Source organism: Panthera onca, chromosome E3, assembly GCF_046562875.1.
Source record: "Panthera onca isolate mPanOnc1 chromosome E3, mPanOnc1 haplotype 2, whole genome shotgun sequence".
In the NCBI taxonomy this organism is placed as follows: Eukaryota; Metazoa; Chordata; class Mammalia; order Carnivora; family Felidae; genus Panthera; species Panthera onca.
This window is the reverse complement of record NC_138354.1, coordinates 9,341,134-9,368,665: the sequence shown is the minus strand read 5'-3', so window position 1 is coordinate 9,368,665 and position 27,532 is coordinate 9,341,134. Positions and strand designations below refer to the sequence as shown.

The window sequence follows — 27,532 nt, the reverse complement described above, 5'->3', positions numbered from 1 at the left end:
TCGAACACAAGCAGTGAGATCATGATCTGAGCCGAAGTCGGACGCTTAACCGACCGAACCACCAAGGGGCCCCAGGAAAAGTGTTTTTTAATAACTGTATTTGCATATGACCAAACTACTTAGAGTACTTGCACCATCTGCAACGTGTGTTTGTTTGGACAGTGAGGTGACAGGAATTGTAGTTCCTTTATTCCAGGCTGCCTGCATGCCTCTCCTGCCCCATCAGACCCACAACCACATAGCCCCTTAAGCAATGAGCCTTGGTATCTTTGATTTAGGGGAAGTTTTCTCTGAGGTCCAAAAAAGTGGGAAGGGGGAAAATCAAAGCCAGAGTGAGCTCATCCCAAATGCTCCATGGAATTTGAGACCCAAATTCAGACTCTAAAACCTACGAACTGAGGTTCTAAATGTCCCTGCAGAAGGTATGACACTGATGCCCTCAAAGTTGGGAGGAATGTGGAACAGGAACGAAGTCTTATGTATAAATTCTAAGAAGGACTGTTATCCAAAACATCATTTTTTAAGATATTATTTTTTTAAGTTTATGTATTTTGAGAGAGAGAACACACATGAGCAGGAGAGGGGGAGAGAGACAGAGAGAGACAGAGACAGAAAGAGAATCTAAGCAGGCTCTGCACTGTCAGTGCAGAGCCTGACACAGGGCTCAAACTCATGACGTAAGATCATGACCTGAGCCAAAATCAAGAGTCAGCTGCCTAACCGACTGAGCCACCCAGGTGCCCCTAAAATATCCTTTAAGTAATCTCTACATCCAACGTGGGGCTCAAACTCACAAACCCAAGATCATGAGTCGTTTGCTCTACTGACTGAGACAGCCAGGAACCCCCAAAACATGATTCTTAAATTCAGCAACAAACAACCCAATTTAAAAATGGGCAAAAGATATGAACAGACACAGCACACCAAAGAAGATGTGCAGGTGGCAAATAAACATAGAAAAAGATGCTCCACATCATGTCAAAGGAATGCAAATTGAAACAGTGAGATACCCTTACACGCCTATTTGTCTATTTGAATGTCAAAAACCTGGGGCGCCTGGGTGGTTCAGCTGATTAAGCGTCCGACTTTGGCTCAGGTCATAATCTCACGGCTTGTGAGTTCAAGCCCCGTGTTGGGCTCTGTGCTGACAGCTCAGAGCCTGGAGCCTGCTTCAGATTCTGTGTCTCCCTCTCTCTCTGCCCCTCCCCAACTTGTGCTCTGTTTCTCTCTGTTTCTTTCTCTCTCTCTCTCTCTCTCTCTCTCTCAAAAATAAACATTAAAAAAAAATCCAAAACACAGACAGCACCAAATGCTGGTGGAAACCAGAACAGTCCTTCACTTTGGAAGACAGTTTGCAGTTTCTAACAAAACTAAACATACTCTCACCAGCTAATGGTGCTCCTTGGTATTTACCCAAATTAGTTAAAAGTTTATAACCACAAATGTTTATAGCAGCTTTTTCATAACTGCCAGAAGTTGAAAGCAAATATTTCCTTAAATAGGTGAATGGATATAGGGGTATATCCAGACAATGGAACACTATTGAGCATGCGTGCCTGCATGTATGTACACACACACACACACACACACACACACACACACACAGAGAGAGAGCTATCAAATCTGGAAGAGACATGGAGGAAAGTTAAATGCATGCAGAGGTGAAAGAAGCCAGTCCGAAAAGGCTATATATTGTATGGTTCCAAGTATAGGACATCCCTGAAAACACACAACTGTGTAGACCATAAAAAGATTGGTGGTTGCCAGGGGTCAGTGGGGAGGGAGGGATGAATACACAGAGCACTCAGGATTTCTAGGGCAGTGAAATCCAGGACCCTGTAATGATGCACATATGTCCTACATTTGCCAAAACCCAGAGAATGTACGACACTAAATGTAAACTCTGGGCTTTAGGTGATAACAGAATATCAATGTAGGTTCATCAGTAATAACACACACACCACTCTGGTGGGGGATGAGGACAGTTGGAGAGGCTGTGTTTAGGTGGGGGACGGGGAATTTAGGAAATCTCTACTTTTTAAAATGTTTACTTGAGGCGCGCCTGGGTGGCTCAGTCGATTGGGAGTCTGACTTCAGCTCAGGTCTAGATCTAATGGCTCATCAGTTCAAGCCCCGCGTCGGGCTCTGTGCTGACAGCTCAGAGCCTGGAGCCTGCTTCAGATTCTGTGTCTGCCTCTCTCTCTGCCCCTCCCCTGCTCATGCTCTGTCTCTCTCTCTCTCAAAAATAAAGATTAAATATATATATATACATTTATATATATATAAATATATATATATATAAAAAGGTTTGCAAGACCTTAAAAATAAAATAAAATGTTCGAGAGAGCACATGCACATGAGAGGCAAAGAGAGAGGGAGAGAAAGAATCTGAAGCAGGCTCCGCCCTGCCAGCGCACAGCCCTACTGGGTGCGATCCCACAAACTGTGAGATCAGCACCTGAGCTGCGGTCAGGAGTTGGACGCTTAACTGACTGAGCCCCACAGGCGCCCCAAGAAATCTCTACTTTCTGCCCAATTTTGCTATGAACTTAAAATTACTCTAAAAGTATTTCTTTAAAAAGACATCAGAGGGGGAGGTTTCTGGATGACTCAGTCGGTTGAGCGTCTGACTCTTGGATTTTGTCTCCAGTCACGATCCCAGGGTTGTGGGTTCGAGCCCCGTGTTGGGCTCCGAGCTGAGCCGAGCCTGGAGCCTGCTTGGGATTCTCTGGCTCTCCCTCTGCCCCTCTCCCCACCTTGTGCGCGCCCGCTCTAAAATTAAAAAAAAAAAAAAAGGACGTAAGAAAGCACAAACCAAAAAATACAGGTAAACCTAATTGTATTAAAATTAAGAACCTCTATCTTTTTTCATCAAAATACAACATTAAGAAGGTGAAAGGGCAAGCCACAGAGTGAGAAAAAAGATCTGTGATACAAATAACAAAAGACTTGTAGCCAGAGTTTATAAAGAGCTTGGGAGTCCATAAGACAAAACATCTCAGACATGTGACCATATCTTTATTTTTAAAAAAGGCCACATCCCTAGGCTGACCCTAGCCTCCCTTAAAGCACCTTCCTGAGAAAACTCAAAGTTACCAAAAGAACTTGCTGTTTGCCCAGCCAACACCTGAAGGTAGGGCCCCTGTCTCCCAGCCTCTGCGGAAGGGTAGGAATCTAACTTTGATAAGCTCCAGTCAGCAAACCCAGATGGATTTCACAGGGATCACACCCCCTCCGCTTCTTGTAATTTTTCACTTTCCCCAGTCCCCTGAGCCCCACATTCCCTCTCCCTCTCCACCCGCCTCCCTCACTCCCTTAAATCACCCAGCGACCTCTGTGCAATCCAAAGCAGAGTTCAGTTCACACTGGACTCCTTCCTATTGCAACAGTATATTATTGATTAAAATCTGCCCTTGCCTCTTTAACTAGGGTCTGGCTTTGTTTACCTGTGGTGCTGTGCAAGCAACAAAAATGAATCAAGTACATGTAGCTAATGTAACATCACTAGGGAATTTTGTGTTTTGTTTTTTTTTAGAGAGAATGCACGCGAGCGGGAAAGAGGAGCAGAGGGAAAGAGAAAATCTTAAGCAGGCTCCACATCCAGTGCGGAGCCCACCGCGGGGCTTGATCCCAAGACTGTGAGATCACGACCTGAGCCCAAATCAAGAGTTGGACACTCAAAAGACTGAGCCACACAGGCGTCCCAGGAGTGAATCTTAACAATAGAAACTTGAGCAAAAGAAGTCAGATACACAGTCTGTATGGTTTAAAAACAAGCAAAACTAAGCAGAGTAAACTGTAAGCTCATTTCACTCATTAATATAGATGTGAAAATCAGAAATCATAATAAGCCAAATCTAACAGTGTGCACACACTATGTGATGATGGAGTAGGAACTATGTAATACTAGAAAATCACATTAAGGTATTAAAGGGGCGCCTGGGTGGTTCAGTCAGTGAAGCGTCTGACTTTAGCTCGGGTCATGATCTCGCGGTTCGTGGGTCCCAGCCCCGCGTTGGGCTCTGTGCTGACAGCTCAGAGCCTAGAGCCTGCTTCAGATTCTGTGTCTCCCTCTCTCTCTCTGCCCCTTGGCTGCTCACACTCTGTCTCTCTCTCTCTCTCTCTCTCTCAAAAATAAATAAATATTGTTTTAATATTTTAATTGAAAAAATATTGTAATATTGTGACCAATCACTGTGGAAAAATAAATGCTATTTTCCCACTATGCAGCTTTATAACAAACATACCCCTGAGCCTTATCCCACAGTCTGGTTTCAATGTTTCCAGTTTGCAAACTGTCTTTTCTGTGTGTATACAATAAATGTTTACTCGTTATTACTTCAGTGATTCACTGGTTTTGCTTTGGCTGTTTGGAACCTTTGGCAACAAAAGTTTCAATTCATGTCATGAAAAAAGTCTGTAGTAAGAACTTCTTTAACCTGTTGGGGAAAATTACTAAATAGCTACAGCAAATATCATAGCAAATTGGTAAAGGCAGAAAAAAGACAAAACGCTCAGTCACGGTCCATTGTAACACCAAACGGGAGAGCCAAGGGCACAGCAATGCAGTGAGATAAGGGGGGAAAAAAAAAGTAAAATGTATAAGAACTTAAAAGGAAGAAATCAAACTGCCATTATACATAGATAAATATGGTGGTCTACATAGAAAATCCAACACAGGGGCGCCTGGGTGGCTCAGTCGGCTAAGCCTCTGACTCTTGGTTTCGGCTCAGGTCACGGTCTTGGAATTTAAGTTCAAGCCCCATGTCAGGTTCTGCACTGACAGCGTGGAGCCTGCTTAGGATTCTCTCTCTCTCCCTCTCTGCCCCTCCTCTTTCTCGCTCTCTCAAAATAAACTTAAAAAGAAAGAAAATCTAACAGAACCGCAAATAATTAGGATTAACAGGATAGCACATCAAGATTGCTAGATACGACATAGACGCACACATGCATATATATAAAACAATGGGCTGTAAAAGCCGGGGTCGGGGTGGTGGTGGATAACATTTCAAAAGAGAAAAGACTTGTGGAAATACCTAATGATCCAAGGGTCTACCAGAACTCACAAATCAGTAACAGAGACTAAAGAAACGGATGTGCAGGGGCGCCTGGGGGGCTCAGTCGGTTAAACGTCTGCCTTCGGCTCAGGTCATGATCTCCCGCGATGGGCTCTGTGCTGACAGCTCAGAGCCTAGAGCCTGAGCCTTCATATTCTGTCTCCCTCTCTCTCTGCCCCTCCCCCACTCACACTGTCTGTCTGTCTCCCTTTCAAAACAGCCAATGTGGGAAGTGTGCCCTTGGGAAGAATGCAGCACTGCATTTGAAGCAAAGCGTCGGGGCCCATGAGGCAATTAAGATCCCCGCACTTGGAGATCCAAGAGGCTTTCTGCCTGTGTTTGCATCTACAATCGTGGTCACCAGGAGCAGTGAGGAAGGGAGACGGTCTGCTCTCTGCAGAGGCCAAACGTCAGGCTCTCGTCCTGCAAACCCAAACAACAGATGCATGCTGGGAACACAAGCAGCTATTCCCACAAGTGGGAAACAGGTCTTCTCTTCTTTCCAGGTTTTTCTTCCCCTTAAACATATGACATTTCTAGAGGGCATGGAGAAGTCCTAGATGCCATCACTGTGAAAAGTTAGATAAATTTTTCTCTACTAGAAACATGATTTGATTATTCCTTTGGAGGGATCTTTTCAGGAAACAAAAAAAATCATGCCCATGGTTAAAAAAGATCAAAAAGGGCAAAAGGAAGGGCGCCTTGGTGGCTCAGAGGGTTAAGTGTCAGACTCTTGATTTTGGCCCAGGTCATGATCTCGGGGTCATGGGATCAAACCCCACGTCAGGCTCCTCACTGAGCATGGAGCCTGCTTGGGATTCTCTTTCTCTCCCTCTCTCTGCCCCTCCCCCATTCATGCACATGTGCTCACTCACTCTCAAAAATAAACATTTTTTTTTAAAAGACAAGGGGAGGGGCGCCTGGGTGGCTCAGTCAGTTAAGCATCCGACTTCGGCTCAGATCATGATCTCACAGTTCATGGGTTCGAGCCCCACGTCAGGCTCTGTGCTGACAGCTCGGAGCCTGGAGCCTGCTTCGGATTCTGTGTCTCCCTCTCTCTGTGTTCCTCCCCCACTTGCACTCTATCTCTCTCTCTCTCTCTCCCTCTCAAAAATAAATACAGATTATTATGGAAAGAGCCTAAATGTCCATCAACTGATGAATGGATAAAGAAATTGTGGTTTATATACACAATGGAATACTACGTGGCAATGAGAAAAAATGAAATATGGCCTTTTGTAGCAACATGGATGGAACTGGAGAGTGTGATGCTAAGTGAAATAAGCCATACAGAGAAAGACAGATACCATATGGTTTCACTCTTATGTGGATCCTGAGAAACATAACAGAAACCCATGGGGGAGGGGAAGGAAAAAAAAAAAAAAAAAAAAAAAAAGAGGTTAGAGTGGGAGAGAGCCAAAGCATAAGAGACTGTTAAAAACTGAGAACAAACTGAGGGTTGATGGGGGGTGGGAGGGAGGGCAGGGTGGGAGGGAGGGCAGGGTGGGTGATGGGTATTGAGGAGGGCACCTTTTGGGATGAGCACTGGGTGTTGTATGGAAACCAATTTGACAGTAAATTTCATATATTAAAAAAAAAAAATTAAAGGAAAGTTAAACATAAAGATAAAAAAAATAATAATAAAATAAATAAATAAATAAATAAATACAGATTTAAAAAAAAAATTTTTTTTTTTTTTTAAGGACAAGGGGCGCCTAGGTGGCTCAGTCAGTTGAGCATCTGAGTTCAGCTTAGGTCATGATCTCATGGTTCATGAGTTCAAGTCCTACGTTGGGCTCACTGCTGTCAGCACGGAGCCAGAATCGGATCCTCTGTCTCCCTCCCTCTCTCTCTGCCCCTCCCCCACTTGCGCTCGCTCTCAAAAATAAACATTTAAAAAAATTATGTCAATGAAAGTATCTTAATAATATGAACATCTGGTTCAGTTGGGAGTTCTCCCATTTGACAAATGTAATATTTATGTGGAACTGCTGGGATCTTTTATTTTCTCAGTTTTTCCCTGACTGGATAGGACTGAAGCTAGAATTTTCCCTTTCGATAAAAGGAACACAAAAAAATGAACATGTTATGATGTACAACATGAGGACTGTAGCTAACACTACTGTAGGATATGTGGGAAACTTTTATTTTCTTTTAAGAATTTTTTTAAAGTAATCTCTACACCCAACATGGGGCTCAAATTCACGACCCCAAAATCAAGAGTCATGTGATCTCCCATCTGAACTGGCCAGACACCCCTGTGGGAAAGTTCTTAAGAGTGAATCCTAAGAGTTCCCATTGTAAGGAGAAATGCTCTATTCTTTTTATTGTATTTATAAGAGATGATGGATGTTAACTAAACCTATCACAATTTCACAATATATGCAAATCAAACCATCATGCTGTATGCCTTAAACTCCCACAGTGATATATGTTGATTATTTCTCAAGAAAAGTGGGGAAAAAAAGATTTGAAAAACTGAACACGTTATTTGTAAACTGATGTTTAGTAACTAGTCATAAACTTGAAATACTAGAATATATTATAAGCCTAATTCTAGGTAGTCTTATGAATGGATCTCTTTTAACTAATGTAAATATAAATTCAAAAGACAGTTTCAAGATTATTTTTTAATTTTTTTTAAATGTTTAGTCATTTTTTAGAGAGAGAGACAGAGCACGAACTGGGGAGGAGCAGAGATAGAGGGAGACACAGAATCTGAAGCAGGCTCCAGGCTCTGAGCTGTCAGCACAGAGCCCGATGCGGGGCTGGAACCCATGAACCATGAGATCATAACCTGAGCCGAAGTTGGAAGCCTAACCTACTGAACCACCCAAGCACCGCTCAAGATGTTTTAACATGTAATTTTTTTCAATTTTAGAGAGAGAAAGAGAAACAGAGAGCAAGTGCACTAGTGGGGGAGAGGGGCAGAGGAAGAGAGAATGTTAAGCAGGCTCCACACTTAGTGCCATGGGGGCTCGATCCCACGACCCTGGGATCATGACCCAAGCTGAAATCAAGAATCAGATGCTCGACTGAGCCATCCAAGCACCCAAATAAAAAAACTTAAAAAAAAAAAAAAAATGTAGCTTCTTGTGAACCACACCTAAAAAAAAAAAAAAAAAAAAAAGAGGTGCTCCTGGGTAGCTCAGTCAGTTAGGTGTCCAAATCTTCATTTTGGCTCCGGTCATGATCTCACAGTTCATGGGTTCGAGCCCTGTGTTGGACTCTGCGCTGATAATGCAAAGCCTGCTTGGGTTTCTCTCTCAACCTTGCTCTCTGACCCTCCCCCACTCACATGCTGACTCTCTCAAAAAGTAAATAATCTTGGGGCGCCTGGGTGGCTCAGTCGGTTGAGCGTCCGACTTCGGCTCAGGTCATGATCTCGCGGTCTGTGAGTTCGAGCCCCGCGTCGGGCTCTGTGCTGACAGCTCAGACCCTGGAGCCTGTTTCGGATTCTGTGTCTCCCTCTCTCTGACCCTCCCCTGTTCATGCTCTGTCTCTCCCTGTCTCAAAAATAAATAAAACATTTAAAAAAATTAAAAATAAAATAAAATAAAAAATAAAAAATAAAGTAAATAATCTTAAACAAAGGAAAAAGTAGCTCTGAAAAAAAATATTTGTGGGGTACCTGGGTGGCTCAGTCAAGTGAACATCTGGCTCTTGATATCAACTCAGATTATGATCTCAGGTTCTTGGGATTGAACCCTGCATTGGGCTCTGCACTGAGCACGGAGCCTGTTTAAGATTCTCTCTCTCCCCCTCTGTCCCTCTCCTCTGCTCACACATTCTCTCGGGGAAAAAAAGAAAGACATTTAAAGTATTTATTCATTTATTCATTTATGTGTTCTCTACACCCTATGTGGGGCTTGAACTCAGGACCCCGAGATCAAGAGCTGCATGCTGTTCCAACTGAACCAGTTAGGCACCCCAAAGCTACAGTTTTTTGATAAGAAACCATGCTCCATAGGGTTAATGAGGTTGAAACAGGAAATTAAAAAAAAAAATTTTTTTTAATGTTTATCAATTTTTGAGAGAGAGAGGCAGACTGCAAGCAGAGGGAAGGGCAGAGAGAAAGGAAGTAGGCTTCAGGCTCCAAGCTGTCAGCGCAGAGCCCGATGCGGGGCTTGGACCCACGAACTGTGAGATCCTGACCTGAGCCAAAGTTGGTCGCTTAACCAATTGAGCCACCCAGGCACCCTGAAACTAACAGGAAATTTAAAGCTTGTTTTTCAGAGACCCGTTTCTCCCTAATCAGCTATGGCTTTTTTTTCCAGATCTCACTAACAAATCCACTACTGTCTCTGCAGAAGCCTAGACTCAAGGTCACTGATAGGGTTCCAGCCGATGAACATACAAAGCCCTGCATTCCTGACTGGAAATAAGAGCCCCAAACCCCATCCCGCTCTCAGAGCATGCACAGAGCCCCTTCTCTTTGCCCTAAGACGACCTCCTGAATTTTGCCTCATTTTAATGCTGTGTCCACTGTAAAGTGAACATGAGATATATGTTAACATACATTTGTGTGATATGAATGCTCCACCTTTCCTCATAAACAGTCTTAAGTTTCCCCATCCTTTTCATCAATACATATGAAATCCCAACCCCTAGGATTATCAAACACTTGTTCTCTTCCCCTTCAGGAAGGCAGATTTGAGGCTCGCCCTCCTGTCATTTGGCTGTTCTCAAACCCTCTCCTTGCTGTAGGATTGGCTTTGCTGTGCCATGGCGGGCAGACAAACTGGGTTCAGTTATAGCTTCTTAACAAGAGGACTGGGAGACACCTGGGGGGCTCAGTTGGTTAAGCAGATCTTGATCTCAGCTCAGGTCATGATCTCATGGTTTCGTGAGTTCGAGCCCCACATCGGGCTCTGTGCTGACAGCATGGAACCTGCCTGGGATTCTCTCTCTCCTCTCTCTCTGCCCTCCCCTACTCGTTCTGTTTCCCCCCCCCCCAAATAAACAAACATTTAAAAAATTAAAAATGAACAAACAAACAAGAGGATTGGATGTGTTGCTCTAATCTTCCAAGAAGGGCCATTTTATTTTTTTTAATTTCTACAATCATGTGGTCTTTAGCTTTGGGAACTATTGTGCATATATGTGCAGATACAAATTTAAATCAGCATAGACCTCATCACATGTGCCCCAGATGACACTGACTTAAAAAAAAAAAATCCATGAAGCCAAGAGTTGGCTCTTTGAAAAATAAAATCAACAAACCTTTAGCTAGATGGACTAAGAAGAAGAAAAAGAGAGAAGATCCAAATTACTAAAGTCAAAAATCAAGGTAGAGACATTACTACCAATTCCACAGAAATAAAGAAGACTGTAAAAGAGTACTATCAACAATTATATGCCAAAAAATTAAAAAACCTAAATGAAATTGACAGATGCCTAGAAACACAAACCTACCAAGACCAAATCACAAAGAAGGAAAAAATCTGAGTAGACCTATAACCAGTAAGGAGATTGAATCAATGATCAAAAATCTCCTGGGTGGCTCATTCGGTTGAGCATCTCTCTCTCTCTTTTTTTTTGTTTTTAAGTTTATTTATTTTGATGGGGGTGGGGGGGAAGGGTCTTTTTGAGAGAGACAAAAAATCAGAGGGGGAGGGATCGGGGTGGGGGAGAGAGACAGAAAACCAGAGGGGGAGGGATGGGGGGGTGGGGGGAGACAGAGGATCAAAGCGGTCTCTGTGCTGACAACAGAGAGCCCAATGTGGGTCTCAAACTCACAAACCATGAGATCATGACCTGAGCCAAAGTTGGATGCTTGACCAACCCAGGCACTCAAGCATCAGACTCTTGATTTCCGCTCAGGTCATGATGCCAGGGTCGTGGGATCAAGTCTGGCAACAGGTTCCATGCTCAGTTTAGGCTCCATTTCCCCCTTTCCTTATTCCCTGCTTGTGCTCTCTAAAAAAAAATTTAAAACTCTCCTGACCAAAAAAAAAAAAAAAAAAGAAGAAGAAGAAGCGTTGCATAGACCACTCAACCACTCTAATTATCAGGCTGGATCTATACAGGACATATATTCATAGAGGAGAGTTTAAACTATATTCAATATTATTATATTCCACATGTATATTCTTATACTGGTAGAGTTGACCCAAAGCAGAATTATAAGCCAGGTACAGTACATGCACTGAGGCTTTTCCCTGGTCTGTACTCTCCCCAAGTCCACTACTCTGAAGGGTCTTTCCCATTTCTGACCAAAAGCAGATCCCAGAAAAGATCTCATCCATCGCTTCTCACCAATCTAACACTTCAGAATTCAGTGTATTGTCTCAAAAGATGATGATAAACCTTTTGAAATCCCTGACCTAGAGATCTATTCATCCCCATAGAGAAGAATTTCATGTGTTTATTAAAATATTGATTTAGAGTGCCCGGGTGGTGTAGATAGTTGAGCGTCCAACTCTTGGTTTCAGCTCAGGTCATGGTCTCATGGTTTGTGAGTACGAGCCTCACATTGGGCTCTGTGTTGATGGCATGGAGCCTGCTTGAGATTCTGTCTCTCCTTCTCTTCTCTCTGTCCCTCCCTCACCTGTGCTTGCATGCTCTCTCTCTCTCTCTCTCTGAAAAATAAATAAACTAAAAAAAAATTTTTTAATATAATTTATTTAATAAAGAAAAATCAGCCCTGGACCTGATGCATTCACTGGTGAATATGTAAAGAAGAACTAATCCCAATACTTCTCACTTTTCAAAAAAATTGAAGAGGAAAGAACACTTCCTAAGTCATTCTATGAAGCCAACGTTACCCTGATACCAAAGCAAAAGAAACTACAAGAAAAACAGAGAAACAAAAAACCTACAGGCCAGTATGAACACTGATGCAAAAATTCTCCAAAAAAATATTAGCCGCATATTAAAAGGATTACATACCGTAAACAAGTGAGATTTATTTCTGGAATGTAAGGATGGTTCAACATACCAAAATGTCAATGTAATATACCACATCTACAGAATGAAAGAAAGAAACCACATGATCATTCCAACCGATGAGAAAAAGCATTTGACAAAATGTGGTACACTCTCATAAGAAAGACATGCAACAAACCAGGAATAAAAAGAAACTACCTCGACATACTAAAACCACATGTTAAAAAAAAAAAAAAATGGAGCAAATGTCATATTCGATGGTGAAAGACTACAGACATTTCCTCTAGGTCAGGAAAAACACAAGGATGTGGACTTTCACCACTTTTATTCAACAAAGTACTAGAAGCCCTAGCCAGAGCAATTAGGCAATAAAAGGAAATAGAGGGCATCTAAATTGTAAAGGAAGAAGCAAAATCAACTCAGTTTGCAGATGAGATCATCTCATATGTGTAAACCAAAAAAAAAAAAAAAAAAAGCAAAACAAAACAAAAAAAACCCTAAAGGGCACCTGGAGCCTGGAGCCTGGAGCCTGGCTTCGGATTCTGTGTCTCCCTCTCTGACTCAGTTGGAGGAGGAAGTGACTCTTGATCTGGGGTTCATCAATTTGAGACCCGTGGTGACTGCGGAAATTACTAAAAAAATAAACTTCTAAAAATTCCATACATTAAAATATATTCTTTGTACCGTAAAGTCAATGAGATTTGAAAAACCCTGAAGATCTGACCAAAAAAAACAAAACAAACAAACAAAAAAAACCCTGTTAGAACCAACAAATGAATTCATCACAGCTTCAGGATATAAAGTTAACACACTAAAATCAGTCGTATTTCTATACACTCACAATAAACGACCTGACAAAGAAATTAATAATTCCATTTTCAATTATGTCAAAAGGAATAAAATACTTAAGAACTAATTTAACCAAAGAGGCAAAAGACTTGTACGTGGAAAACTACAAAATGTTGCTGAAAGAAATTAAAGGACAAATTAGTGGAAAAACACTCCATGTTCATAAACTGGGAAACAATGTTGTTAAGATGTCAATACTATACAAAACAATCTATAGATTCAATTCACTATCTATCAAACTCCCAATGATTTTTTTTATAGAAAGAGAAAAACCCAGGGTGCCTGCGTGGCTCAGTTAGTTAAGTGGGTGACTGATTTTGGCTCAGGTCATGGTCTCAGGATTCATGAGATCAAGCCCCACATCGGGCTCTGCACTATATCTTCCCCACCCCCTACCCGCCCCCCCCAAAATAAACAAACATGGAAGGAAGGAAGGAAGGAAGGAAGGAAGGAAGGAAGGAAAGAAGGAAGGAAGACACATCCTAAAATTCATACAGAATCTCAAGAGATTAAGAATGGGACAGTCTTTTCAACAAATGGTGCTGGGAAAATTGGATATCCTCATGCAAAAGAATGAAGTTGGACCTTTATCTAACACTACATACACAAATTAACTCAAAATGGATCAAAGACCTAAATGTAAGACCTAAAAGTATAAACTTGAAGAAGAAAACATAGGGCAAATCTTCATGACATTGGATTTGGCAATGATTTCCTGGATAGGACACCAAAGGCATGGGCAACAAATGAAAAAGAAATAGGCAAACTGAACTTCATGACTGTTAAATTTGATAAGGTATTAATATCCAGAATATGTATATAACTGATAAAACTCAAAAGTAAAAAAAAAAAAAAAAAAACTGATTCAAAAATGGGCAAAGGACTCGATCCCATATTTCTCCAAAGAAGATATACAAATAGCCAATAAGTACATGGAAAAGATGCTCAACATCACTAATCATTAGGGAAATGCAAATCAGAATTATATGGAGATACTACCTCCCTCCTCTTAGAATGATTACTACCCCCCCCAAAAAAAACCAGAAAATAACAAGTGTTGACAATAACGTGGAGGAATTAAAGATTTGTAAACCCTTGTGTTCATGTAAAATGGCACAGCTGCTGTGGAAAACAATGGGGCAATTTCTCAAAAAATTAAAAATAGAATCACCACATGATGCAACAATTCCATTTCTGGCTTATATACCCAAAAGAAATAAAAGCAGGGGCTCAGAAATATTTGTACACCCATGATCATCATCATTCACGATAGCTAAAACATGCAGGCAACCCAAATGTCTGTTGACAAATAAATGGATAAGCAAAATGTGGTATATACATACAACGGAATATTATTCAGCCTTAGGAAAATTCTGCAATATGCTACAACATGAAGAACCTGGATGATGTGATGATGCTCAGTGAAATAAGCCGGTTGCAAAACACAAATACTGTATGGTTCCACTTACATGACCTGCAATGGTCAAAAATCATAGAGGCAGATGGGGCGCCTGGGTGGCTCAGTCGGTTAAGCATCTGACTTCGGCTCAGGTCATGATCTCACAGTTTGTGGGTTCAAGCCCTGCATTGGGCTCTGTGCTGACAGCTCAGAGCCTGGAGCCTGGCTTCGGATTCTGTGTCTCCCTCTCTCTCTGTTCTTCCCCTACTCATGCTCTGTCTCTCTCTCTCCTTCAAAAATAAATTTAAAAAAACATTCAAAAATTTTTTTAAAAATCACAGAGGGGCGCCTGGGTGGCTCAGTTGGTTAAGCGTCCGACTTCGGCTCAGGTCACGATCTCACTGTCCGTGAGTTCGAGCCCTGCGTCGGGCTCTGTGCTGACTGCTCAGAGCCTGGAGCCTGTTTCAGATTCTGTGTCTCCCTCTCTCTCTGACCCTCCCCCATTCATGCTCTGTCTCTCCCTGTCTCAAAAATAAATAAAACGTTAAAAAAAATTTTTTTAAAAATCACAGAGGCAGAAAGGAGAATGGGGATTTCCAGGGGATTAGGGATGGGAGGGATGGGGAGTTAGTGTTCAATGGGTATAAGTTTTAGAGTTTACAGGATGAGGAGTTATGGAGATGGATGGTGGTGTGCATAATACAGTGCAACATTATGAACGTATTTGATACACTGAACTGTACAATTAAAAGTGGCCAAAACAGTGCATTTTATGTTATGTGTATTTTATTGTGATTTTTTTAATTGGGGGAGAAAAAAAAAATCACAAGTTCACACCAATCAGAATGCAAAAATTTTCCAGGCTGACAAAACCGGGTGTCGGTAGGTATGGGTCTTACACTGATGATGGGAATGCAAAATGATCATCTTTTTGGAGGCAATTTGACAATAATGTAGTGAAAGCGGAATCTGCAACTTGTCAATACCATTTCTAGTTAGATACCCTGAAGAAATTCTTGCCCGTGAATAAGAGTTGCACAAGGCACTGTTCATCAATAGAAACAACGCAAGCAACACATCACGACTGATTAGCAATGGGTGCTACCCTGACAGTTAAAACAGATCTTCACATTTAGACATGGGGCAGGGGTGGAGGGGGGCAGATCTCAAAAATTCTAAGAAAAAGCAAGCTGCAGAATGACTGTACATTACGGTACAGTTTGTATAAATGATCAAGCCACACACTATTTCAGGATGTCTGCATATATAGTAAAAATGTAAAAATACAGAACCGATCATCTTTGGGGAGGAGAAGCAATGGGATCAGGATGGGGTACGATAGAGGGGTACATCTATGTTAACGTTATGTACGCTGAATCTGAGTGGTGGGTACATGGGCATTTGTCAGCATCACTACGTATTTGCTGGATGTTTGAAATGTTTCACTTGACAAGAACACAGGTCTTCCAAGAACTTCTAGACCTAAGCTGGAATGATTTCCAAGTCATGTGACAATTAGTAGCATCATTTTAAGCTATGTCGAAGGAATCTAAAGGTTTTCTAAAGTCATTTATTCCCTCATCCCCATAGATTTGTTGATTCACCAAAAATCATATTTTTAAAGCACTTACCCAATAGGCAGAGATAGTTGGGTTCAGTCAGTCGCGACAGTTTTGTGACCTGATTCAAGATGTTGTAAAGCTCTGTTGGTTCACACAAAACCAAACCAGCCATCCTACTGGGAAGAATCAATAATGTATAAGCTTAGTACCTCTTTATTTTATTTATTTACTTTAGAGTGAGAAAAAGCGCAAGAGCGAGCGGGGGAGAGAGGGAGAGGGAGGGAGAAAGAGGGGGGGAGGGAGGGGAAGACAGAACCTTAAGCAGGATCAGTGCTCAGCATGGAGCCTAGTGGACTAGTGCCTCTTTCCATTTTATTTTTTATATAAATATTTTAATTTTTAATGTTTATTTTTAAGAGAGAGAGTGCAAGCTGGGGAGGGGCAGAGAGAGGGAGACACAGAAACGAAAGCAGGCTCCAGGCTCTGAGCTGTCAGCACAGAGCCCAAGGTGGGGCTCGAACTCACGAACTGCGAGATCATGACCTGAGCCAAAGCCTGACGCTTAACCGACTGCGCCACCCAGGCGCCCCCTTCTTTCTATTTTAAATGAATGCCCAAAGATACTGGATTAAACTCTTTAACACACCTTCAAACAAAGATGAAAATAATCATGAAGGTGATCCGGAAAGCTTCAAAAATTTGTAGTAACGTGCATCACAGAAAATCAAGTATTGTACACAGCGTATCTGAGCCAGAGAAATACACAGTAGGCTGTAATACAGTCACCGATTCCTTTCTTCTTTCATTTCACTACTGAGCACCTACTGTATACCAGGCACTGGAAATAACTGGTGAAACAGACTACCCTAATGAAGGTTACAGCCTAGCATGGAATACAGACATTGAGCCAAAAACCACATTATAAACAGGAAAAGCATTACAAGAGTCAGCATCCAGTGTTGGAGGACAAGCTAACAGGAGGGCCTCATCTGGCTGGAGCAGACAGAAAGGGCTGAGATGTGACTGCTAGGCTGAACCAGGTGGCTATGCAAGACTTAGCCAGGCAGAGAAGGGAGAGAGGGTGAGGAAGGGAAGAACATTCAGTACTTGACAGAGTCCAAAGGAGGCTGGTGTGACAGCAGGTAGAGAGAGATAAGCCACGACCCTGCGGAGGGGCCTTGTAGGCTTAGGACAAAGATCACGGAGGCCAAAGTTGGGTGGAGAATCGCTGATGTGTACTGACAGAACTGCCCGCCCGGGCTGGGCTGGGCTCTTTTGCCCCAAGAACATGGAGGGGGAAAGGTTGGGCCTGTGCAGCCACTTGTACAGGGAGGCTACCTTTTAGCAGGGGTGGGGCTACAAAGAGTTAGCCAGCAGGCCTCTGGCGGCCAGCAGGGGGCATGTGGGAGAGAAGTTGAGTCTAGGGATAATCTTGCTCAGGACAGTTAGGACCCACTTCAGAGTAACCAGTAGAATGCTCTTGGGAAAGGCCACCCCCCTCACCATGGGCCCTGGATCCTTCCCACTAAGTCAGACTTTGGTCCTCAGCCTCCCCTCCAACATCACCAATTTCAGCCTCCACATGGATCATTCCTATCAGCAGGCAAACATCCTCGGTACCCATCTCTGTTCTCTACAGAGAGACGTCTCACTCCCTCCACTTCCTCGCTTCCAGACTCTCTAGGTCCAAATCCTGGCTGTGCCGCTTACTGTCGGCTGCCTGATCAGGGGGGAGTAATTAGTCTCTCTGCGCCTCAGTTTCTACCTCTATAAAACAGGGCTATTAGTAATATTGCCACTTCTGTAAAAACCAAGATAATAGCACCTCCCTATTGTGTGTGGATTAATGAAATTACACGTGAGACATTCTGAACAGGGAAGAAATGCAATCTTCTCCCCTGGAGCCCATCGAACCGTAGGAATTGTTCTTATCAAGGCCATCAACAATGTCCACCTTGCCTCAGCCATTAATCACTTCTCCCTGGGCTCAAAGGATGGAGCCTCTTAGCACTTAACCCAGTTCAGCATCCCTCCCTCCCAATACTCTCTACTCTCAGAACACTCCACTCCCCAGGCTTCTCTTCTCCCACTGTTTGTTGCTACTTGGTCTTCTGGGTGGGAGGCTCTACCTCCTCATGTTAAGAAAGTCCACGGGGCTCCTGGGTGGCTCAGTCAGTTAAGTTTTCAACTCCTGGTTTCCGCTCAGGTCACCATGATCTCACACTTCAGGAGCTGGAACCCCTCATTGGGCTCTGCACTTGACACTGAGGAGCCTGCTTGGGATTCTCTCTCTCTCTCTCTCTCTCTCCCTCTCTCTCTGTTTATTTTAAGAGAGAGAGCACAAGTAGGGGAGAAACAAAATGAAAATAAAAAGATATTTAGATACATCCGGTCATGATCTCACAGTTCACAAGCTGGAGCCCTGTGTCAGGCTCTGTGCTGACAGCTTATATCCTGGAGCCTGCTTTGGATTCTGTGTCTCCCTCCTTCTCTGACCTCCCTGGCTCACGCTCTGTCTCTCTCTCTCAAAACATTAAAAAAAATTTTTTTTAAGATATATTTTAAAAAAAAAAGTCCTTAGGCAGTCATCTCTTTCCTTCTCTGTCTACACTCTCTCTGTAGGACAGGGCTCTCAACCTCAGCACCATTGACATTGACATTGACATTCGAGGCCAGATAATTCTGTGCTGTGGGGGGCTGACCTGTGCATTGCAGGATGTTTAGCAGCATCCCTGGCCTCCACCCCGTAGATGTCAGTAGCAAAGCCCTCCCCACCCAGTTGTAAACAACCCAAACTGTTTCTGGATGTTGCCAAATGTCCCCTGAAAGAAGAGGGCAAGTCACTGCTACTTGAGAACCACTACTAGAAGATCTAGAGCCTAGGGGTGCCTGGGGGTTCAGTCGGTTAAGTGTCTGACATTGGCTCAGGTCATGATGTCAAGGTCCATGGGTTTGAGTCCCATGTCGGGCTCTGTGTTGACAGCTCAGAGCCTGGAGCCTGTTTTGGATTATGTGTCTCCCTCTCTCTGCCCCTCCCCCACTCATGCTGTCTCTCTCTGTCTCTTTAAAATAAATGTTAAGGGGCGCCTGGGTGGCTCAGTCGGTTAAGCGGCCGACTTCGGCTCAGGTCATGATCTCGCGGTCCGTGAGTTCGAGCCCCGCGTCGGGCTCTGTGCTGACCGCTCAGAGCCTGGAGCCTGTTTCAGATTCTGTGTCTCCCTCTCTCTGACCCTCCCCTGTTCATGCTCTGTCTCTCTCTGTCTCAAAAAAATAAATAAACATTAAAAAAAATTTAAAAAAATAAATAAATAAATAAAATAAATGTTAAAAAAGCAACTAAAGAAAAAAAAAAGATCTAGAGTCTAAGTGATGTGAATACCATTTATAAACCAATGAGTCCCAAATCGTAGTCCTGCTTGACCTCTCCATTGAGCTCGACCTACCTGGATGCCTCATTGGGCCTCTCAAACATAACATGGCCAAAACAACTTTTTTTTTTTTTTTTTTTTTTTTTTCAAAACAACTTTTAATTCACACGTGCCCCTACCTCCAATACCTCTCTTTTAGTTTCCTCAGCCTGAAAAGACAGCACCATTATCCACCTAGCTATTCAAGTCCATACCCTGAATCCCTCTTTCCCCCGGCCCCTCACATCCAATCTATCAGCTCTAGTACTAAACATACTTCAAACCCATCCACTTTGCTCCAGCTCCAGAGCTAACCTTCTACACTATCATCTCTCTCCTGGTGATGCCATACTTCCCAACTGAGCTTCTGGCTTCTTGCTTTCTCCCTATGATCTCATCTTTACATGGCACTCAGGGCGATCTTTTCAAACTATGGGTGTCTTCGTCTTCACCTCACTGCCACCATTCGACACAACGCACTCATCGGTTTGCTTGCTTTACCACCAATCTTATCCTCTGGGAATGTGTGGGGCATACATACAACAAAGGGCAGGGACCTTGCCCTTTTGTTCACTGTATCCTCACCCAGTGCCCACGATTTTTGGTGAATGGTGCTCAATAAGCACACGTTGGATGAATAGTCACCATTCCTGCCTTCGTCAATGGGGCCATCTTGACTTGAGGCCACACAGACGCGCCTAAGGACCTCCCCACTCCCACCCCCAGTCACATCCCAGATCCTCTGCCTCTGAAAGCCCGGGTTCACTAGTGGCATCCAGGTGAAAACCCAGCCCCAGGGATCAACTCCTCCAGAGTTCTCTCCTTCCCCAAGGGAGAACTCTCCCTGGTCAAGCGAGAACTGCCCTCATCTGCTGATAAAGTATGAGAGGGATAAGAACAGCTCCTGAACCTAACAGCACAGTTTTGTGGGGTTTTTTAATGTTTATTTTTGAGAGAGGAGAGCATGAGCAGAGGAGGGGCAGAGAGAGACAGGGGGGAGAGAGGGTCCAAAGAGGGCTCTGTGCTGACAGCAGAGAGCCAGATGTAGAACTCAAACTCACGAACCAGGAGATTGTGACCTGAGCTGAAGTCGAACGCTTAACCAACTGCCACTATCACCCCTGCCCCTAAACGGCACAGTTCTGAAAGAGGATGCAGCCCTGTGAGCTAAGATCACGGGCACTGCTAGCCCGGGCAGGTGGAAGGCTTTCCACTTCTTTTAGTGCTGCTCCCACCTCTACAAGGTTGACAATGCTCTTGGCTCGGCTGTTGGGCCCTGAGAATATTTTGACATTTTGAGCTTTTACACAGACCGTTAAACTAATGTTGGCAAGTTTTTGCCAAAAGTATTTTCCTTTGTGAGTTCCACTAAAGCGGACTGAATTCCTTGATTTCATTTCATCGTTAACTAATTCTGATTTTTTGCAATTTTGTTTAGCCAAAATTAGTTTCCCCAAGATCAAGCCTTTTTTTTCTGTGTGATTTTTACAATAAGGGTTTGATCCCTCAGTCAGATGTTTATCCTAGCAGCATTGACTATGATTATTTCTATCAAGCATCCTTTTCCTAATGGCCTGTTCAAAACACTAGTGCCAAAATGGCAAGTTTAGGACATCCCCCTGTGGACTCTTTCAGCAGAGATAGAGATAGGCTCCTTTTGAGACTTTGGGGGTGGGGGTCAGTGTGATGGGTTTTGCAGGGGAATGGGGCAGGCAGATGGGAAGAGTGGCCAGAGGAAGCTGGCTTCAGGGGGTCAGAGAGACCAATCTTCCTGTGAATTGACCAGTTTGGGAAACCCACATGGCTTTGTGGGTGGCAAGCAGAGCCACCCCAAAACACTTGCACATTACACACCCACCAGTAGGGAAGTTCTTCACCCTTCACTGTAAAGGCCTGGCCTCTCTCCGAACCAGGCGTGTGTGCAGCTCTGTCGGCCCAGAGCTGTCTGGACGCAATTGGGCTGGTAAACTCCACTCCAGTGAGGACACAAGGTCTATATTCGGGGAAAACTGCCAGTTAGGAAGGGATGTTTCATTAGGGGTTGACACAGCCTGAGATGAAGCTGGAAACTAGCCAGACCCAGCCCTTCTTGCCTCCCTGTGCTTGAGGAAAGGCCGTACCAGATCCTTTGGGTACACAAGGACTTCCATTCTGGCTGATGGCATCGCAGACAGAGGCTGGGCCTCACGTCAGGCTTCTCAAAGGACCTTCAGGACAGAGTTTGGTCAACTCTTGGCCTCACACAGTCTGGGTGGACACAACTGATGGGCTTCCAGTGGAGAAGAGGCAATGCTCCATGCTCCTGGAGAAGCCAGCCCATAAGCTTTACTGTGGGTTCCTGGCTCGGGCTAAGCAGGAACCAGAGGACTGCACAGATAGGACTCAGGGTCCACAGCTAACCCCACTATGCTCTGGTTCTCTGTGTGAAGCAGAGGCTGTGCCAGGATGACCAAGGCTTAAATACAGGAACAGGCTTTAACACTATAACTATCACCTATAAACTGAAGCAGTTTACACAGGATTACACTGGAAAGGCTATAGGAATGTGACGTTGAAACGACAGACATAAATTGCCCAGCACTGGCCCTGGTGTGGAGCAGGAGCTTAGGAAACAGAAGTTCCTTCACTCCTACCCTCTCTCTCCTTTCAATTTCACCTAGGAGCCTCTGACAGCTCCAAATCCAGTAGACACAGAGCACCATTCAGAGAATCTCGGGCCAAGGAGTGAAGCAGGAGCTAGCCAAGTTTGTAAGTAGAGGGAGCCTTCGGTGTTGCTGTAGAGTCAATATCCCCAAGGATCTGGTATAGCCTTTCCTCAATCACAGCCTGCCCCTTGACAAAACTAGAGCACATAGCACCAGGCTGTAGCACCACGGGGTTGTGGAGGCTACCCGAGTGGTCTCGAAATCAGAGGCACACCAGGTCCTACTGTTAGCGATGGCCAGAATCTCTGTATTTTGGAAGCAACAGGTATGGGCCAGGGGCCTAGACCCAGCCGCACACATCCCCATCCCTTGCCTTCAACCTTGCCTTCACTCCCATGTCCCCACACCTAGGTACACTACACACCTGAGAGGTACCCTACTAGTCCTGAGAGTGACAGGTCTTGCAGGCAATTCACCCGTCAGAGGTAGGGGCTGGTGAACTGCAACCAGTTTGGGTCAGGTCCCAAAGGCCGTGACCATGACATCTGGTCTCTTCTCCTCCCACTCGGCCACCAGCACTTGCCTCTCCTCTGCTCCTTGATCAGGCTTAGGCCTCCCTTTCTGCTCCTCTGGCACGGGTCCTCGGCCCTGACCAGGCTCTGGACTGGGCACTGCTCCTACTTCCCTGACCTCTGGCTGACCTGGGAGATGGAAGGCTCTGCTCCTGACTCAGATCGGCCACCGTTGGCGACTCAGCTCTTGGGAGCTCCTTGCCGGTGCTTCTTGCTGCCGTGCTGCTGGCCCACCACCTCCTACGTGTTCGGCCGGAACAGGTCTTGGAAGCCAAGTCCTTTGACTTCTGGCAGACGTGAGCCACAGCTAAGTTAAAGCTATTTATCCCGATACAGTTCTGTTTTAAAACATCCAAGAGCACCTAGAGAAAAATAAACTCCCATGCAAGGTGGAATGATTACCACCTTTCTAACTTTTTCTTTTAGCTCCAAGAATCTGAAAGGAGAGATTGAAAATACTTCTCTTGAGGGGAGCCTGGGTGGCTCAGTGGGTTAAGCGTCCGACTCTTGGTTTCTGCTCAGGTCATGATCTCACGGTTCAGGAGTTCTAGCCCTGCATATGGCTCTGTGCTGGTGGTGCAGAGTCTGCTTGAGATTCTCTCTCTCCGCCCCTCCCCTGCTCACTCTCTCAAAATAAATAAATAAATAAACTTAAAAATTTTTGAAAAAAAAATACTTCACTTGAGGTATGATTTTAGGGTTGAAGATAGGTTAGCACATATACTGCACATATATATATTCATATGGGATATGTATCCAACATATATATAGGTTAGCATATATAGCAGCTAATAGCAGAGACAGGATAGCCCATGACCATGGTCTAAGCCTATTGTAAGGCACAAAACGGTCAGTATATGTGGATGTGGATGGCTTGTGTACGTGAGGGGTAGGGCGGGGGGGGGGGGTGAATATATTCGCATATCATATATAAAAACATACAATGAAAAACAAACAAAATGAAACCATGGTGACAGAAGCAACAGTCTTGGGGGGACTGATGTAAAGGAGCATGAAGGAACTTTCTGGAATAGTGAAAATGTTTTATAGATTGTGTTGGGGGTGGCGATTAAGGGTGTAAATAGTAAAAAACAGTCAACTGAACACTTAAGATCTGTATCATATACAAACCATACAACAATAAAAATAAATCCCCCTTGTAGATTCATGTTTGTGTGTTCAAAGATATGAATACGCAGGTGTGTATGTGTGGATAGGAGTGTATGCAGCCCCACTTGTACATTGGTAACCTTGGTCTAGGGTCTGGGCTGTGGAAACCATGTGGACTTGGACACACAGAAGTACACACTGCAGAATTCAGCTTGGCCTCCACAGCTGTCAACTAATCCCTTTCTCACTATTCATTTGCCCAGAATTTTCCCAGTTGCTATAACTGTTATCCAAACCTCCTCAACCCTCCTGGGGTCCCCATGGAGCATATTCTCTCATTTCCTATTTCTTGCCTGGGAAAGTTAAGGCTACTAGGTGTGAACAGCCCTTCTCAGCCAGCTGCACCCCCCCCCCCCGCCAATCTCCGTTGGGGGCAGGGGGGGGGGGGGGGAAGCTACATGCTTTCTCCTGGAATCCTCTGACTTTATCCTCTCCCACTTAATCTTTCTCTCCTTTCAGGATCTCAGAGTTCTCCCCCCTCCTCCATTAGCATCTTTCTGAATTCCAAAATTCACAAGCCTGAGCTTTCTTGAAACAATTCATAAAGCCAGAAAGAAAATCCCTAGAATAGCTTGGCCTATGCCCTTTGAAGCTAGTGCAGGCAGAGAGGCAGGTGCCGGGCCCCAGCCCGGAAAAGTCTGAGGTTGGCTAGCTGTTAGCAAAGCAAGGAGAGTCAGATGCATTTGAAATGCCTTGAGCTCACCCAACTTCCACTCCAGGATTTTTTGGGGCAAAGGATGTGTGTTTCCTATAGATAAAATGTGGGCAAGAGAGAAGGCCAGCTAGAAGCCATCATAAAGGGACTTTGACCAAGATGACCACTTGGAGGCACAATGGGCCAACTGCAGGTAGTAGGGAATTCCAGAAACCAGGGGCTGAAGAACAACTGAAAGCAAGACTGAGGCATAACCACTTAGGTCAAAGGAACTGCAGCTAGAGGCCCACACAAGCACCACATGGAAGATAATCAGCTACAAACTCCTGTCAAGCTCAGAGAATACTAATACCAGATGACACAGGGACCTTTCCTGCCCCTACCTCTACTCCTACAACTGCAGTCTGAAGCCACAGTCTTTCAGGGGAGGTGGGGGTGTGAGGAAGCAAGATGGGAGAAATGGGAGAAGTCAAGCACTCTCCCCTCCAAGGGTGGGAGCCTAAAGCAAGCTTAAGAGAGGAAGAGGAGAGGCTTGGACACTGAATTCGCTTGATTTGACTACTAATGTAAACGGGACATTATGGCTATTGCGCGAAGTCTGTTTCGATGACTGGGGTGATCCGAGAGCAAGCAAAGAAATAAAGCAAGCATGGGGACGACAACAAAGCTGTTTCAGGACTGCAGTAGGCTTTCTGGACGAGGCCCTGCATGTTCAGTGTAACAGTCACACATGCAAAGGACAGCAGAGACACGCCGTTTAATACAGCAGCTGTTAATGCTGTTATGAGCAATCTTGGGATTTGAAGGGAAGCAGCTATGAACTGAATGCGAGGCTGGCTTTTCTAACAGTCAAGTTGCTTGGGATGGCCCGAGTAGACAACTTGGCAAGGAGAGGGAGGGTGTAGCCCAGTTGTAGGAGTGTGAGACTCCATGATTCACATTTTTCTCAGGGCCTCACCTCTCTCTCCCCTCTACAGGGATGCCTTTGGCCCTGGCCTCGCTCATGGGTTTCAATCCCACATTTCATGTTGGAGTAACTCCCAACCTGTCCACCGATATTTCTATGTGGACAAATCACCATCACTTCTAATTCAACCCAACTAAAATGGAGCTATTTTTTGCCTCTCTAGCCAGCTCTCCTTCCACATAACCCCCAAATCCCATTTCTGTACTTATATACTTCTCAGTCTGATCTTCCACATTTCTTTCATTCCTTTTTTAAAAAAAATTATATATATTATATATATATAAATGTATATGTATATATAATTATATATATACATATATACATATATATATATGTATATATATATAAAGGGAGAGAGGGAGCGAGAAGGTGCACATGCACTGGGAGGGGCAGAGAGAATCCCAAAGGGGCTCCATGCTATCAGTGCAGAGCCCGAAGTGGGGCTCGATCCCACGAACCATGAGATCATGGCCTGAGCCAAAAATCAAGAGTTGGATGCTTATCGCTTCTCGGCCTTTTGGCTAAGATCAAGTGAAGAGTTGGATGCTTAACTGACTGAACCACCCAGGTGCCCCCATCTTTCATTTCTTAAACCCGCAAACTAATCAATTTTTCCCTGGAGACTTCTCCCTCATTGGCCCCACTCCCTCCATGTCTATGGCCACCGTAACTCAGATCTTTAACATCTCCTAGGATAGCCTCCCAAACAATTTCCCTGCCCTCCAGATCTTGCCATCCGAATCCTTGGCATGTTAAGGTCAGTCCAATCTTCCCCCATAGTGCCAGTGGCATCATCATAAACACTTGCTGCCTAAGGAATAAAATATAAACTTCTCAGCTAACATTCGTTGCTCCTGCACAATGTTTGTTCATTTGTTTTGCAACCCGCTTTTCTCAGCCTTATCTAAAGCTATTCAACTCTTCCAAAATTCAGAGATCTATGCTCAGTCTGCTGGACAGTAAAGGCTCAGGGATGAGAGATGTACCTGACCACAAGGTAGTCTCGGTTCTAGTGGTAAAATAGAGGGGTAAATAATTAACCAGAGAACAGTTGGTGGTAAGATACACTGCTCGTCTGCAGGTCCCCACTCCAACAGAGAGGATCTATTCACCATCTGTAGACTTGGGCTTTCCTAGCTCCAGGTTTTACTTTGGACTCTTCCTCCTCAACTCAAACACTTGCACCCCCACAGCCAGGCAGGGCTCTCTCTCTTCTCTGGAGTCGAATGGTCCCACTGAGTAACTCCCTCCGGAATGTCTCAGCTTGTTGCAGGGTTGGATGCACCTCCTGTTCTCATCGCACCTCGTAACTCTCCTAGTGTGGCCCATATCATGCTGCCTGCAATTTGCCCCTCTCTCCCGCTAGACTCAGCTCCCTGAACGCAAGAAAATGGGCGGATCTTGTTAAACCAACAACCTGCTGCACCTCTATCTGCCCCCCACCCCCACCCCTTGGCTGAGGGCAAGGAACTCTCTGTGTACCCAGGAAACAGTTGGGGGGAAAGGATGCTTCTATAATTCAGCTTATAAATGTAAGTGATAAGTTCCTTGTGAGCAAGAACCACAGCTTTACTTCCTGTCTGGATAAACTCCAAACAAATCCCCTTATAGCTGGGTGTCAAGCGACAGTTTCTCTGTACCTAAAGCAGAAACAATGTGGCCGTGTTCACAGCATGGCTGGGTAGACCTGAGGAGTAGGGATCGGGTGACCATGCAAGTTACCACCTAGATACCAGTTTCCTCCTCTGCAACACGGGGCTGCTTTCCTGAAACTGTAACGGTGCCTCGCCCAGCAGTGCTGTGTCCGCCATTCTCAGTGGTGGTGTTTGTAAAGCTCTCTGAACCCTAACAGAGGGTCCTGTGCACCTCCAAGGACTAGGGTACTGGTGGGTGGGCGGTACGTGTACGTGACCCGGGGGAAGGAGGGGTGCATCGAAGTGACTGATGAGAGGGGACCCCATTCTCCCACCCCACCCCCAGGGCTCAACCTCCTCTCCCCTTTTCTCTTCCAGAGCTTTCCAGAGCTCGGAGGCCCTGAGGCCTCCCGGAGCAGGCTGGGTGGTCTGGGCTGAGGTCTAGGGCCCGGACCGCACCCCCTCCGCCGGGCCTGCAGCGCGACCTCGACCTGTCTCCCTGTCAGGGCCTTTGTCTGGAGCCCCACCTGTAAAATGGCTCCTCTAAGGCTCTTCCAGTCTAAATCTCGATCTCTTCCACCGCTCTGGTGAGAACTCTCCCTCCCACTCGCGACCGCGGCTCCACCACCGGCCGCAAGGAACGCTTCACGCGCTACGACCCTGCCCCGACCGCGCTTCCTGCGCGCAGAAATCGAGCCCCCGCAGTCCTTCTCCACCACAACCCAGA

General features: G+C 44.9%; 1 protein-coding gene across 6 annotated transcripts in view; it reads right to left on the bottom strand.

Annotated features, from left to right (window-relative positions):
* STYXL1 (serine/threonine/tyrosine interacting like 1) overlaps nucleotides 1-27,523 on the bottom strand; it is a 72,106-nt gene extending 44,583 nt beyond the window's left edge. For 2 of the 6 annotated variants that reach the window (XM_081791695.1, XM_078440446.2), the window contains exons 1-2: nucleotides 27,333-27,522; nucleotides 15,825-15,928 (exon numbers count right to left, since the gene is read on the bottom strand). In XM_081791695.1, the coding sequence (XP_081647821.1) occupies nucleotides 15,825-15,927 (103 nt within the window). In that variant the 5' untranslated portion in view covers nucleotide 15,928; nucleotides 27,333-27,522. Of the gene's footprint in view, nucleotides 1-15,824; nucleotides 15,932-27,332 lie in introns of all 6 variants that reach the window. The other 4 variants (XM_081791696.1, XM_081791697.1, XM_078440443.2 and 1 more) reach the window with 4 other exon arrangements.
* Between the last annotated feature and the right edge of the window lie 9 nt (nucleotides 27,524-27,532).